The sequence below is a fragment of the Staurois parvus genome, unplaced genomic scaffold (genome assembly GCF_062004578.1).
Source record: "Staurois parvus isolate SC_StPar_1 unplaced genomic scaffold, SC_StPar_1.0 ptg000500l, whole genome shotgun sequence".
Lineage (NCBI taxonomy): Eukaryota > Metazoa > Chordata > Amphibia > Anura > Ranidae > Staurois > Staurois parvus.
The window spans coordinates 854,248-870,999 of NW_028318296.1; the positions used below are offsets into that span (position 1 = coordinate 854,248).

The following is a 16,752-nucleotide window of genomic DNA, read 5'->3' on the forward strand; positions in this document are numbered from 1 at the left end:
ATCAAAGCCTGTAGGTAGATGCAGTAACTATTATTGCAGTGAAATCATTGCTTTACTAAAGCAATTTAGTAAATTTAGATTCGAATATATCAGACTGGACTAAAGCACACCATACAAGGAGCAAATTTCTTTCCTGCAACCACAACACAGACAGTGTTGACAGGGGAATCCCTCCTGCCAATCTTATTGATTATATGGCGATTATTGCTAGAGGCTATACCAGTGTCTAGTGATTGTACCCAAGTTGATTGATTACTGGATAAGATTCAAACTGTCTATGGCCCACCTTACTTTGCAAGCACAGTCCTTTCAGTATGAGACCAAAGACAAGCCAAACTTTACTTAACTATCTTTCCCTTTTGTCCCATTCTTTTACTGTTGCTTATTGTCTGTTTTGTGGCATGTCTTTTGTAAATGTTTTCTATCACCATTTTTCTCTTCTTTCATTAAAGGATTGTTCAGCTAGTTCTCTGAATGCTCCAATCAAACATTTTAAAAAATTTAAACTCTCTAAGGAGTTAACTGTATTGTAAACACTGTTACATTCCTCTCTGGATAGAGCAGCTGGTAATACAGACATTTTATTTAAAGGTCAGAGTTGCAACAATAGATGATGTAAACAGTGCATGTTCCATGGTGGTGGCTATGCATGTGTAAAAGGTTAACAACCTAGTTAACCAGCCCTAGGGATGATCATTATCAGTATACTGGTGCTCAGAATGTTGTGCCAGCCTTGGAAAATCTCTGCTTAGTCTGAGGCTGTGAGTGTATAATAGGTCGCATTCTGGCCACAGCATTGGGATCTGAGAATGCAGTCATTACATTCTGCTGGCAGTAGTGGGATCTGAGAGTATAATGTTGTTAGTGAGGTTTGGCTTTTGTATTCAAAAACAAAAGAGGCGAATGTCCTTCGGGAGTCTCAGGATGTTCCCCCAGCGGAATTTTTTCGGTACCTTCAATTGCGACACTGGCTACTCTCGCTGCGGGCCACTTCTGCTTTCCCATATCAGAAATCTGCCTTTGAACGGCTTTGCCAGCAGCACCCGGGCGCCCCGGGCCTTATCTCCCTTCTTTACGCAGCTTTGAACAGACGCTCGTCTCACACTTCTCTTTCATATGTTGTTCAGTGGGAACACGACCTGGGAGTGGCTGTGGATCCGAAGGACTGGAGTAGGGCCTGGTCACTCATAGCTAAATGTTCATTTAATACGACCACGCTGGAAGCAGCCTACAAGGTATTGTTCCGTTGGTACTGGGTTCCGGCTCGTCTGGCCCAGGCTAACCCTGCCTGTAGTGATCGATGTTTTCGGGGTTGTGGCCATCGTGGCGATGTACTACATATCTGGTGGTCATGCCCGAGGTTGGTTCGTTTTTGGTCTCGTGTGTTTGGCCTCCTTTTCACTTTGTTCCATCTCTCCATACGCCGGGATGCTCGGTATGCTTTGCTTCATTGCCCCATACCGGGCCTCTTGGCTTGTCAGCAGCGGTTGGCTTCCTATTTGTTTTTATCGGCTACTAGGACAATTGCTCAGGCCTGGAAGAGTCCGTTTGTACTTTTCCAGGGGGTGCGGGATCGTATGACTACTATGATGCTCAACGAACAGATGTCGAGTATATGCAACGACTCTCAACATAAATTTTTGAAAGTATGGGAGCCGTGGTTGCAATACGCCTTTCCCGCGCTCCCCCCGGCCAGTGTGGGGAGGTAATGAAGTTTGGTATTGGCGCTCGTGGACCCCTGCTCTTTGGTTTTTTTTTTGGTTTTTTTTCCCCTTTCTTCTTTGCTCTTCTTCTCTCCTTTTCTGTTTGTTTTGATGTGACAGTGGACAACTGTCTTTAGTTACGATAATCTGAGTCTTACTGATGTTATTGTAACCTATGTGCCATTGATAGCCCCTGCGTGGGCATATGTTTTGCCTTATTGGAATTAGAGCGTTGTCTGCTCTATTATGCCTTTTTAATTGGTGCAATTGATAGCCCCTGCGTGGGCGTGTTTTGTTGCCTCTGTTTTATACTGTTTAAAATTAATAAAAACCATTGAAATACAAAAACAAAAGAGGCAGGAATAAATATTATGGGGAGTAGGTATTTCCCACACCCCAAAAAGAAAACCTAAAGCCTATGCGTCCATGTACATGCAGATACATAAGTGAACACACACAGCTCACTCACAATTGTAAGGTTTGACATGTATAGTATCTCTTTTCTCAACACAACCTTAGGTTTTATATTATATCAAGAATGGTAAAATGGCTTTGGCATTAAGTGACTACTTCTACTAGAGATGAGCGAAGAAATGAAAAATTTGATTCGGCTGATTCGGCGAATTCCAGTATGAAATTCGATTCGATGCGAATTTCTCCGCTACGAAGATGACTTATAAAAAGGGTTTCTAGGCTTCAGAGAGCCTTTAAATTAGTGCAGAACACTGTACCTTTAATTTAAATGCCCTTGGAGATGAGGAAGGAGAAGGAGAAGGAGAAGGATGAGAAGAAGGAGAAGGAGAAGGATGAGAAGAAGGAGAAGGATGAGAAGAAGGAGAAGGAGAAGGAGAAGGATGAGAAGAAGGAGAAGGAGAAGGATGAGAAGAAGGAGAAGGATGAGAAGAAGGAGAAGGAGAAGGATGAGAAGAAGGAGAAGGATGAGAAGAAGGAGAAGGAGAAGGATGAGAAGAAGGAGAAGGAGAAGGATGAGAAGAAGGAGAAGGATGAGAAGAAGGAGAAGGATGAGAAGAAGGAGAAGGAGAAGGATGAGAAGAAGAAGGATGAGAAGAAGGAGAAGGATGAGAAGAAGGAGAAGGATGAGAAGAAGGAGAAGGAGAAGGATGAGAAGAAGGAGAAGGATGAGAAGAAGGAGAAGGATGAGAAGAAGGAGAAGGATGAGAAGAAGGAGAAGGAGAAGGATGAGGAGAAGGAGAAGGATGAGAAGAAGGAGAAGGATGAGAAGAAGGAGAAGGATGAGAAGAAGGAGAAGGAGAAGGATGAGGAGAAGGAGAAGGATGAGAAGAAGGAGAAGGATGAGAAGAAGGAGAAGGAGAAGGATGAGAAGAAGGAGAAGGAGAAGGATGAGAAGAAGGAGAAGGATGAGAAGATGGAGAAGGAGAAGGATGAGAAGAAGGAGAAGGAGAAGGATGAGAAGAAGGAGAAGGAGAAGGATGAGGAGAAGGAGAAGGATGAGAAGAAGGAGAAGGATGAGAAGAAGGAGAAGGAGAAGGATGAGAAGAAGGAGAAGGATGAGAAGAAGGAGAAGGAGAAGGAGAAGCAGAAGAAGAAGGATGAGAAGAAGGAAAAGGAGAAGGATGAGAAGAAGGAGAAGGAGAAGGATGAGAAGAAGGAGAAGGATGAGAAGAAGGAGAAGGATGAGAAGAAGGAGAAGGAGAAGGATGAGGAGAAGGAGAAGGATGAGAAGAAGGAGAAGGATGAGAAGAAGGAGAAGGAGAAGGATGAGAAGAAGGAGAAGGAGAAGGAGAAGGATGAGAAGAAGGAGAAGGATGAGAAGAAGGAGAAGGATGAGAAGAAGGAGAAGGAGAAGGATGAGAAGAAGGAGAAGGAGAAGGATGAGAAGAAGGAGAAGGAGAAGGATGAGAAGAAGGAGAAGGATGAGAAGAAGGAGAAGGAGAAGGAGAAGCAGAAGAAGAAGGATGAGAAGAAGGAAAAGGAGAAGGATGAGAAGATGGAGAAGGAGAAGGATGAGAAGAAGGAGAAGGAGAAGGATGAGAAGAAGGAGAAGGAGAAGGATGAGAAGAAGGAGAAGGATGAGAAGAAGGAGAAGGATGAGAAGAAGGAGAAGGATGAGAAGAAGGAGAAGGATGAGAAGAAGGATGAGAAGAAGGATGAGAAGAAGGAGAAGGATGAGAAGAAGGACAGTTCTGTGACAGTTTCTGTCTATTTCTGACAGTTCTGGGACATTCACTCCATACAGCGGTTTCAACCGCTGTATGGAGGGAATGTCATAGAACTGTCAGAAATAGACTGTTTATGACAGTTCTGGGACATTCCTTCCATACAGCGGTTGAAACATTGTATCTATTTGTTTCCATAAATGGATCCATTTATGGAAACAAATAGATACAATGTTTCAACCGCTGTATGGAAGGACAGTCCCAGAACTGTCATTAATAGTCTATTTCTGACAGTTCCATGACATTCCCTCCATACAGCGGTTGAAACAGCTGTATGGAGTGAATGTCCCAGAACTGTCATAAATAGTCTATTTCTGACAGTTCTGGGACATTCACTCCATGCAGCTGTTTCAACCGCTGTATGGAGGGAATGTCATGGAACTGTCAGAAATAGACTATTAATGACAGTTCTGGGACATTCCCTCCATACAGCGGTTTCCGGCAAAAAGTGTATGTGCAGAGTTCCTCTATTCTGCAGATACACTTAGAGGAGCTCTGCAGATACACTTAGAGGAGCTCTGCACATACATTTTTTGCCGGCTTGGAATTATTCTTATTTTCATCCTACTTCTTCTTCTTCTTCATCCTCATCCTCTTCTTCTTCTTCTGAGGATGAGGATGAGGATGAAGAAGAAGAAGAAGAAGTAGGATGAAAATAAGATTAATTCCAAGCCGGCAAAAAGTGTATGTGCAGAGCTCCTCTAAGTGTATGTGCAGAGCTCCTCTAAGTGTATCTGCAGAATAGAGGAACTCTGCACATACACTTTTTGCCGGCTTGGAATTATTCTTATTTTCATCCTACTTCTTCTTCTTCTTCTTCATCCTCATCCTCTTCTTCTTCTTCTGAGGATGAGGATGAAGAAGAAGAAGTAGGATAAAAATAAGATTAATTCCAAGCCGGCAAAAAGTGTATGTGCAGAGCTCCTCTAAGTGTATCTGCAGAGCTCCTCTAAGTGTATCTGCAGAATAGAGGAACTCTGCACATACACTTTTTGCCGGCTTGGAATTATTCTTATTTTCATCCTACTTCTTCTTCTTCATCCTCTTCTTCTTCTTCTGAGGATGAGGATGAAGAAGTGAAGAAGAAGAAGTAGGATGAAAATAAGATTAATTCCAAACAGGCAAAAAGTGTATGTGCAGAGCTCCTCTAAGTGTATCTGCAGAGCTCCTCTAAGTGTATCTGCAGAATAGAGGAACTCTGCACATACACTTTTTGCCGGCTTGGAATTATTCTTCTTTTCATCCTACTTCTTCTTCTTCTTCTTCATCCTCATCCTCAGAAGAAGAGGATGAGGATGAGGATGAAGAAGAAGAAGAAGAAGAAGAAGAAGAAGAAGTAGGATGAAAAGAAGAATAATTCCAAGCCGGCAAAAAGTGTATGTGCAGAGTTCCTCTATTTCTGACAGTTCTCTCACAGCTTCTTCACATGTACAGCGGTTGAAACATCTGTATCCTAAATGGAAACTAATAGATACAATGTTTCAACCGCTAAACATGTGTTCCTTCTGTCAGAGAACTGTCAGAAATAGCGGAGCTCACTGCAGGGACACTTTTGCCGGCTGATCGGGAAATCTTCGATTCGCGCACCCGAAGTAGGCAAAATTTCGGTTTCGACGCGAATCGAATATTTCCTGAAATTCGACTCGAATTCCGGTTCGTCTGGTTCGATTCGCTCATCTCTAACTTCTACCACTAGATGTGGTAGATGCAATCAAAGAACCTTTTCAGAACCAGGGCACCTATTGTGTTTCAAGCTCTGGATGTTATCAGAGTGGGACTAGAGGTCCTAGTCCACACTGGAAGAGCCACAAGAGTGGCTTTATTAGAGTACAATGTCAAAGTTGGTATTGCTTAAGAGCTGTATGCAAATAATGCTTTGTACATAGATTGTAAAATGTTTTAGATTCCCAGTTGGTGACGTGTCCAGTTACGTAGCACCCCCATGATCCCCAGGGATATATGAGGGACCTCCAGTGACAGGCTGTGGCCTTTGCTTAGTCTATGTCTTGTAATGGGGGACTGAGAAACACGGGGGGGGGGCTGTCACTTTCCTGGGTTTTTTCTAAATTTTATTCCATGCTCACAGGTATAGGATTAGGGGCTGCAGATACCCATAGCAACATTACAAACTTTTGATCCACATGCAGCTTATAAGTGGTTAGCATTTCTGCCTGGCAGTACTAAGGTCGCTGGTTCGAATCCCAACCACGGCACCACCTGCCTGGAGTTTGCATGTTCTCCCTGTGCTTGCGTGGGTTTTCTTCGGGGACTCCGGTTTCCTCCCACACTCCAAAAGACATGCTGGTAGGTTTATTAGCTCCTGTCTAAATTGTCCCTAGTATGTGTATGTATGAATGCAAGTTAGGGACCTTAGATTGTATGCCCCATGAGGGTTAGGGACTGATGTGAATGTACTATATATATGTAAAAGCGATGCGTAAATTGACGGCACTATATAAGTACCTGAAATAAATAATAATTATAATGTGTACAGGGTCTTTAAGCTGATACTAGCACCACTGTAAAAAGCAGAACAGCTAGCTAGCAGGCTCCTTCATGCAACCTCCCTAGAGCCCCCAAGCCCTTCTAAAGGTCCAGCTTCTGGGTCTCTCCTCCTGCTTCTCCATCTTGGTCCAGCTTCCTCCTCTACCAGACAGGACTGCTTCCAATGATCATCTCTGGCTCCATTCCAGACCTCAGTACAAAGCACATGTAATGCAGGCCATAGACGATCCATCTGAAAAACGATCGTTCATTCTGTAATCCGATGTTGCCACCAATGATTTCGAAAATCGGCCGTTTTTTGTGAAATTTCCAGCATGACTGATAAACAAAATGAGGAGGGGCCACGGAAATTGGCCGATGCCATTGCCCCACTAACAGTGCGAAAATCGTCCGATTATTCTTTCGGACAAAAAAACGGCCGATAAACGAACCATCTATGGCCTGCATTAGGCTCCATACAGGTCTGTCAGGTCAGCATACAGACAGCACAATTCCCCATGCTAAAGGCCAGGGGGAAGAGACCCTCACAAGGCCAGCCCTCAAATATTCACACAGCACTGGCAATAAACCTTTAAGAAGAATGAAATATTTAGCATCAGTTTTACTACAAAATGTGACAGCTTTCACTGGACTGATATTAGGGAGACCTAAGGTTCTGGTATGGAATTTGGAAGGGATCCCATGTTTTTCTCTGCGTAGGTTCCTCCATTAACATCTACCAGACCCTCATCTATGATAAAGGTCTGGTATAGATAATTATGGCATCCCTGGCCATTTGCTGACTAACAGAAGGAAGCATCCTGGAGCTATCATTTAGGCATTGTTCACAGGCCCTGAGTCACATACTCTGTGAAAGAGCTGTTTGATTAGACATCCCTAGCTGACAGGTGTTGTCTGAATGTATTTATTTCAGGTACTTCTATAGCGCAGTCCATTTACACAGCACTTTACATATAAATTGTACATTCACATCAGTCCCTAATCCTCAAGGGTTGTACAATCTAAGGTCCCTAACTCACATTCATACATACACATATACTAGGGCCAATTTAGACAGGATCCAATTAACCTACCAGCATGTCTTTGGAGTGTGGGAGGAAACCGGAGTACCGGAGGAAACCCACACAGGCACAGGGAGAGCATGCAAACTCCAGGCAGGTGGTGCCGTGGTTGGGAATCAAACCTACGACCCTAGTACTGCCAGGTGGAAGTGCCAACTATTTAGCCACTGTAAAACCCAGAATGAAGCCTCTTCAAGTCTGAGGATGCGGTGACTGCATAGATAATTCCGCTATTCCTAATATGACAAGTGTGCAGGTGTGAGTGTGTGACTCTGAATGCAGACAGTGTGTAACTCACCCACATGCCTGTCACAATTGTATGATTGGCTGTGTCCATGCAGCTGCTGCATCCTCATAGACTTAAAAGGGCTGCCTTTACACTGCATATGCTGCCTAGGAATACATAAAAAAATGGCCGGTTCACTTTGTATGGTCCATAGTGCCCAAGTAAACCAGGTCTATCTGGCAATTTACATTTTTCCTATGTAAATGTCGGTTTTGCTGTAGTAGGATGTATACATCATACAGATTTATTTCTTCAAGGGTTCAGGGTATCCACCAAACAATTTATTTGTATGTATTTTTAAATTTTAATGTTTCATTTTAAGCTTTACTTAAAATTGCTTCTTCCCATCAAACTAAATTTTTTTTGCTTTGGTGCATGTCCTCCAGGGCAGTGCCTAGCCCCTCATCTCTCACCTATTAGCCTAGAAAATGGCCATTACTAATGTATAAGGTTCAGCTTTCAGTGATTTCAATGAGGTTCAGATTCGGCATCCAAACTTCAATAAAGCTTGTCAAATTTACCAAATTATACTGAATCCAGGTACTTTCGGCTCATTACTAATCACAGATGAGAAAATCTTAAAATGTAGAGGTATGCAGAAGCAGATATTGTCACTGACTGGAGGCTATGGCTCGCATATCCTGTGCCGATCACTGCATACCCAGAATTGCAATGCAATAGAAGCCACCACCTAGAAGAAAGCAGAATGAAGGAAGACCACCGGCAACCTTGCAGTCTACCTTCAAAACAGACCTGAAAGCCATTATGGTTTCTTGGGATGATGATGAATCCGCTACAAATGACAAAGCTAGATGAGGAACACTTACTGCCCAATGTGCTCAACTGCTTGGAAGGAAGTCTAAGTTTACTCATTTTTATTTATATACAACTTTTTGAAGATGGAAACATTCTGTATACAGTAGGTAGTACCCTTGGGTAAATGTTTAATTTACCATATTGCATATTGGATTGAGCTCTGTTATTTTGCTAAATTTAAAACATGAGTGGTGTTGATTATTGTTAAAAAATGTTATGTACCAAATATTTTTCCGTAACCTTGTAGGCTTTTTGACTGGAAAAACAAAGCATCTGAACATTTCTGAGTTGTTAACACAGAAGAGAGCATCCTGGAGCATATCAAGCATTGCATACCTGTGTCTCCTGTGGCTCCTACCTGTGAGCTTGTGCCTACCTGTGAGCTTGTGTGGTGAGTACATAAAACATTCTTGTGCCATATCTATAAGTACATTTGACACCATGAAGACCAACAAGGAATGGGTGAGCATGTTTTAGGCTGAGTATCCATGAGCATTGAGTGCACAGTACTCATGGTGCTTGTGTGTTAAATATCCTGTGCCTGGTACAGTCAGGTCCATAAATATTGGGACATCGACACAATTCTAACATTTTTGGCTCTATACACCACCACAATGGATTTGAAATGAAACAAACAAGATGTGCTTTAACTGCAGACTGTCAGCTTTAATTTGAGGGTATTTACATCCAAATCAGGTGAACGGTGTAGGAATTACAACAGTTTGCATATGTGCCTCCCACTTGTTAAGGGACCAAAAGTAATGGGACAATTGGCTTCTCAGCTGTTCCATGGCCAGGTGTGTGTTATTCCCTCATTATCCCAGTTACAATGAGCAGATAAAAGGTCCAGAGTTAATTTCAAGTGTGCTATTTGCATTTGGAATCTGTTGCTGTCAACTCTCAAGATGAGATCCAAAGAGCTGTCACTATCAGTGAAGCAAGCCATCATTAGGCTGAAAAAACAAAACAAACCCATCAGAGAGATAGCAAAAACATTAGGTGTGGCCAAAACAACTGTTTGGAACATTCTTAAAAAGAAGGAACGCACCGGTGAGCTGAGCAACACCAAAAGACCCGAAAGACCACGGAAAACAACTGTGGTGGATGACCGAAGAATTCTTTCCCTGGTGAAGAAAACATCCTTCACAACAGTTGGCCAGATCAAGAACACTCTCCAGGAGGTAGGTGTATGTGTGTCAAAGTCATCAATCAAGAGAAGACTTCACCAGAGTGAATACAGGGGGTTCACCACAAGATGTAAACCATTGGTGAGCCTCAAGAACAGGAAGGCCAGATTAGAGTTTGCCAAACGACATCTAAAAAAGCCTTCACAGTTCTGGAACAACATCCTATGGACAGATGAGACCAAGATCAACTTGTACCAGAGTGATGGGAAGAGAAGAGTATGGAGAAGGAAAGGAACTGCTCATGATCCTAAGCATACCACTTCATCAGTGAAGCATGGTGGTGGTAGTAGTGTCATGGCGTGGGCATGTATGGCTGCCAGTGGAACTGGTTCTCTTGTATTTATTAATGATGTGACTGCTGACAAAAGCAGCAGGATGAATTCTGAAGTGTTTCGGGCAATATTATCTGCTCATATTCAGCCAAATGCTTCACAACTCATTGGACGCCGCTTCACAGTGCAGATGGACAATGACCCAAAGCAGACTGAAAAAGCAACCAAAGAGTTTTTTATGGGAAAGAAGTGGAATGTTATGCAATGGCCAAGTCAATCACCTGACCTGAATCCGATTGAGCATGCATTTCACTTGCTGAAGACAAAACTGAAGGGAAAATGCCCCAAGAACAAGCAGGAACTGAAGACGGTTGCAGTAGAGGCCTGGCAGAGCATCACCAGGGATGAAACCCAGCGTCTAGTGATGTCTATGCGTTCCAGACTCCAGGCTGTAATTGACTGCAAAAGATTTGCAACCAGGTATTAAAAAGTGAAAGTTTGATTTATGATTATTATTCTGTCCCATTACTTTTGGTCCCTTAACAAGTGGGAGGCACATATGCAAACTGTTGTAATTCCTACACCGTTCACCTGATTTGGATGTAAATACCCTCAAATTAAAGCTGACAGTCTGCAGTTAAAGCACATCTTGTTTGTTTCATTTCAAATCCATTGTGGTGGTGTATAGCGCCAAAAATGTTAGAATTGTGTCGATGTCCCAATATTTATGGACCTGACTGTAAGTTGTTGGTGCTCTTCAGAATTGACAGATTCAATTAGTGGAACCTCTTAGTGGCAAGAACAGTTGCTCCAAAATCAAAGCCTGTTGATGAATGAGGCACTGTTTTTTGCAGTAATATAATTGCTTCTCTAAAATTTAATGGGTGTGGATTAATTTGGCTCAGTACAGTACCTTACCAATGTAGTAGAGTGCACATTGCCATGCTCAGATGCAGGAGTGGACCCCTTTATACTCCCTAGGTTCCTAGACACACCCAGCAAGAGAAATTCCTTCACTTCTCTCCCTTAGGAGATCAGAGTAACCACACCTGATGAGGCAGGGGTAGCTGGCAAGTGATTTGCAGTCAGGTGAGATGCTCTCCATTGTCAAAATTAGTATACGGGTAGCCAGGCCAGAGCCTAATAGCACAGGCAGCTTCTACAAAATGCCCAGTTACTGTGCTCCTCCCCATTTGTTACCAGCATATTGTAGTCCCAATGGGGTGGCATTTCATTTTCAGGCCTTGGATCGCTCCAGCTGTCCACATCCTAGCTGTGTTATGTGCTTATTTACCGAATTAGTGGTTCTCAGCTTGAGACTCTGCTGTTATAAAGAAGCCAATGCTTGGTAAATATTTATAGTAAATATCTATTACTTATTGTCCTTATAACCCTCTCCAATTAGAGCAAGGACTACTGAATAATTGCAGTTTTACATGATTATCCATTAAGCAAGGCTTTTTTTGTTCAGCTGGAATGTAGAATAACAGCGTTCTGCCCCCTTTCAGCAGCCCTCTCCTCTCCAGGCTGTCACTAACACAAAAGCCAGTAGAGGAATTTTTCTATCCTACTCACCGATAGCTACGGCACTCATGGCACATTCCCTGCCTGAGTGGAAGGGGTGGGGAGGGGGGTGGCTGTTCAGAGAAATTGTGGAAAAGTTGAGGGAGTTCAGCAGAGGTGAGAGCTGGGGGTTGGGGTGGTATTAGAATGTGCAAAGTGGGAGCCGGGGTGCAGAGGTGAAAAATGGGGGGTTGCAGAGGTTGAGAACTATGGATTGGGGTGAGCTGTAGACATGGAACTAAAACTGAAATGTGGAGGGGTATATAGACAATCTATGGATGGGGGTGCAGAGGTGACATGTTGACACAGGGTAAAAAAGTGATGGGGAGGGCGTATGCTAAGGTAAACTGGAATGTGGGGGGGGGGGGTGACCTGGGATGCAGCTACACTGACAGGAGCCTTGCATTGTACCCCACAATCTGCTTTTCACCTGCAGAAATATGTTTTTATAAATAGGTAAAATTATCCGTTAATACAGGAAGAGTGTCCTGTGTCCAAACCATCAGCTGACAAAAGGCTCATCCAAACACGCACTTGTAGATTACAGCACAGATATCTTCTTTTCCCCACATCATATCAAGCCACCTGCTATCCACCACATATCACAAGGGCAGTAGGAAGCTTTCATAGTTTAGTACTGGGCAAGTTTAGTATGTATAAAACCATGCAAACCAAGAAAAGCCAGCTAGCAACACTAAACATGCATGCTGATGTAATTGTTGCTAGTTTGCTCTTCTTTGTCTTTATGGTTTTATAAATAACAGGGTCGAAACAATTTTGAGAAATACTAAAACAAATGACAAATTAATTATAGTGTTATCAACATAACTTAACATAACATAAACTTGCTACCAAAAATTAACAATACAAAATTAAGGTATAACTAAAGGCAAAAAGTGGACAGGGTGTCAGAATTTCTATGAGAAGAAATTATATTTTATCTTCTCTCCAACTCAAACTATATTTGTCTTAAACTTAAGAGGCCCAAAAATCCAGAGTCAATTTCAGGTCTTGGTTCACGCAGGATACAATCTCCTTCCCAACTGAGAGAGTTTGTTTTTTTGCAAACAAAGCTATTTTACAAAGCTCATCTTGTTCAACAATGGATCTCGCTCCACATAAGGTCTAGGAGAGATTTCTCTGATTGTCGTGCATATAGTATCTATTTGAAAATTACAGAATTGAGAATAGCAAGGCCACCTCAGTGCAGGAACAATAGGTTTCAGTCCTATCTACTGCACCTGGAGCAAATGAAGAATATTTACCAGCTTTCCAGTCCCCATAATTGTAAACTGCGGGGACATCTTGCATATAGACCCTGGTTTCAACAAATTAGCATTCTGGCCATTCAGTAACTATGTCAAAACACAAAGGTTGGCCACACAGGCAATGATGTAGCAGATAAAATCCTTTACTGGAATCCTTTACAAACAGTGTAATAAGAATATCATAGCTCCAAGACTGAACAGAGGAGCAGTAGATGCAGTTCACACGAACACGTGCTTAGTCAGTATTGATTTTCATTTGTCAAAAGCAGCTTTAAATAGCACGTGACAGCTGATCATAATTTAGCAAATTAGTTTAGCACAGAAATAACATAGCATATGATTGAAACAATACATCAATAAAAACATTATACAAAGACTATACAAAGACTGAAAGAGACGAGAAAAACCTCTGATATGTGCTGTACCTAAGGAAAAACATAAATGTATCAAATGAGACCTTACTTAATCAACAAGGAAACACAAACACCTTCAATTTGTTTGTGTAAACAGGGAAGTGAATTGGCTCAAAATATGTTACAAAGCAACTAGTGAAAAAAAAAATTAAACCGATTCTAATCATAAAAATGAGTAACATCCCACTCGTGTGACATGTGTAACATTTTCCGCGGGGACATTGTACAATGGAATTTTAACTAAAAATGTTTTTCTGTCATGACTTATTGTCATAACAAAGTACAAATGATTTTACTGATATGTGTATATGTATTCTGTGACTTTAAAGTCCATTTTCTCCCTTTGCCTATTTCTTTTTCCCATTCTTGAGTTTAGTGAACTGGGACATGGGACTAGTATATTTAAAATTGGAAGTGACCTGGCACCGGAGTACACTGCAAACATTTTCTCTTTGTCCACTCTGCATTTAACCCTTGAGGGATGCGAGTCTGTAAATGAAAAATTTAAAAAACCTCCCGCTTACACAGAACTCGGAAGGTGTCACTCCCTCTTGCCGTTTCTATCACTCGAATGCCAATCACAGAACAATCACCAACATGTAAAGAATTAAAGGGTTTGGACAGATTGATGGAACGATTGTTTCTCACATCACCCAAATGTTCACGGAACCTATACTTTAATTTTCTACTTGTTCATCCCACATGTTGTGTGTGACAAATATGACAGGTAATTAGATAAATTACATATTTGGTACTGCAATTAAAGAAATTCTTAATGTAAAATTGTCAAAAGAAATTGTGGTAGTGAGCTCTTTTGATCCACAACTTGGGGTTCCGCAGGGCGCGGAGTCTAAGCCCCAGCCTGCTTGTTCACCAGGGCCCCTGATGGTGGGGATGGACTTGCAGCAGGCTGGGACCAGGTCGTGGCCCCCAGGTACACCCAGCTGAGGTGGAGGAGGCCGCTAGCGGGAGCAGGGTACAACAGGAGAAGACACAGGAAACCAATGGGCAAGCTGAGGTCAGGACATGCGGAAAACAAGCAAGGTCAGGAACGAAGCCAGGGTCGGTACACAGATAGACAACACAGAATTCACAGAGGAAACACACGGGAGCTCCAACAACACTAAGTTGCTCAGGCAAAATGAGACAGACTGAGCATGCCTTAAATAGACAAGCAAGCTAGGAGGCGGCCCAGGGAGTGATGAAAGGGAAGGACATAAAACCCAGAGGATAGCAGACGACGCCCATAGGTGAGCACAGACAAACACACATGTGAAGGAATCAAGAGCAACAAAGAGGTAAGAGTAAACACACAAGAGGCTGCAAGATAACTTGTGACAGTACCCCCCCTCTTACGAGGTCTCCCCACTTTTTTAGGGCCAGGCTTAAGGGGAAACCTCTGATGAAACAATTCCACCAGACGGGGTGCAGAAACGTCAGTAGATTCGAAGTACTCGCTATTGGGGAAGGATGACGATGAGGACAGGAAAACCTGTTGATAGGGATTCTCAGATGTGAAGGGAGGCGAAGTTTGAAAGCAACCGGATTGACCTTGCGGAGGATGGTAAATGGACCACTCAAATGAGGAGCATATTTCAGAGGGTACTTGTAGACAGATATTCTTGGTAGAGAGCCAAGCCTTGTCACCAGGGAGAAATTTGGGACTCACGCGGCGATGGCGATCTGCAGCCGTTTTTGTACTTGGAAGCTGCCAGATGTAAATTCTTGGAAACCTCTGCTCAGACGGAATTGAATGATCTTTGTTTATCTGCAGCTGCGGGTACTGTAGAGGAGATAGGAACAGGAAATGGCACCAAAGGATGATGACAATACACCGTGAAAAAGGGGGACTCACCAGTATTGGCACTGGCATGGTTATTAAGGGCAAATTCTGCCCATGGTAGAAGGTCTACCCAATCATCCTGATGGACCAAAATGAAGGCACGAATATAGCGTTCCACGTTCTGGTTGACCCTGTTTGTTTGGCCATTAGACTGCGGATGAAAGGCTGAAGAGAAGTCCAACTCGACTCCGAAGGACGTGGCTGGAGCCCTCCAGAAGCAAGCTGTAAATTGAACACCTCTATCAGAAATGATGTGTGAAAGCATACCGTGAAGACAGAAGATTTCCTTAATGAAGTTGGAAACCAACATGACGGCCAAAGGAAGTTCTGGAAGTGGAGTTAGGTGGCACATTATGGAAAACCTGTCCACAACCACCCAGATAACAGTGGAACCAGCTGAAGGGGGTAGTTCAGAAATAAAGTCCATGGAAATGCAACGCCAAGGTTCATCTGAAACAGGTAGAGGTAAAAGGAGACCTGCTGGAGCAGACGTGAAGGACTTAGACTGCACACAAATGGAGCAAGCCTGGACATATTCTTCAACATCCTTCCGCAGTGAGGACCACCAGTAATGATGCTGCAGAAAGGCACAGGTGCGTTGTATCCCAGGATGTCCAGAAAGTTTAGAGTCATGTACCCATTTGAGTAGCTTGGGACGAAGGGCGGGGACCACAAGGGTCTTTCCGGTTGGGATGCATTTAGGCTGAAGATGAGTGGTGGCCAGGATACAATTGGCAGAAATGATAGGCTCCGGTTCAATATGACACTCAGAGTCAGGACTGTCAAATGATCTGGACAAGGCATCCGCACGGGCATTCTTGGAACCGGGCTGGAAGGTAATGTCGAAATTAAATCTGGCAAAGAAGAGCGGACTGGAGATACTGGAGGTTCTTATGATCAGTATAAATCAAAATGCGATATGGGGATCCCTCCAGCAGATGTCGCCATTCCTGCAGTGCCAGCTTTATCGCCAGCAATTCCCAATCACCGATAGTGTAATTCTTTTCAGCATCCAAAAATTTCTTAGAGAAGAAGGCACAAGGACGGAGCTTAGCATCATGCATTTGGAGCAGGACGGCCCCCACTCCCAAAGATGAAGCATCTACCTCCAAGAAAAAAGGCTGAAAAATGTCCGGACATATGAGAATCGATGCAGAGAGAAAGGTGGATTTTAGTCTGTGGAATGCGTTGACTGTCTCAGAAGGCCAGGTTCTGGCGTTGGAACCCTTTTGAGTCAAAGAAGTGATTGGGGCCACCAGCGAAGAATAGTCAGGAATGAACTGGCGATAGAAGTTAGTGAATCCCAAGAAGCGCTGTGTGGCTTTCAACCCAGAGGGCTGAGGCCAGTTGGAGATGGCTTGGAGTTTGACAGGATCCATAAGCAGCCCTTTATCCGTGACTATGTAGCCTAGAAAAGGAACCTGGGTTTGTTCGAAGAGACACGTTTCCAACTTTGCATACAGGCGGTGGTCCCGAAGACATAGAACAGTACACATGTGCTGACGATGAGTTTCTGAATCTGGAGAAAAAATGAGTATGTCATCCAGATAGACAATGACACAAACATACAGAAGATCGGAAAAAATATCATTAACAAAATTCTGAAAGACGGCTGAGGCATTATATAAGCCAAAGGG

General features: G+C 43.1%; 1 protein-coding gene across 2 annotated transcripts in view; it reads left to right on the forward strand.

Moving 5' to 3' along the window:
• The window catches only part of LOC149452041 (uncharacterized), an 860,283-nt gene that overhangs the window by 756,363 nt on the left and 87,168 nt on the right, over nt 1-16,752 (forward strand). For both annotated transcript variants that reach the window (XM_089689852.1, XM_089689853.1), the window contains one exon: nt 8,817-8,960. In XM_089689852.1, coding sequence (XP_089545978.1) covers nt 8,817-8,960 — 144 coding nt within the window. The remainder of the gene's footprint in view (nt 1-8,816; nt 8,961-16,752) is intronic.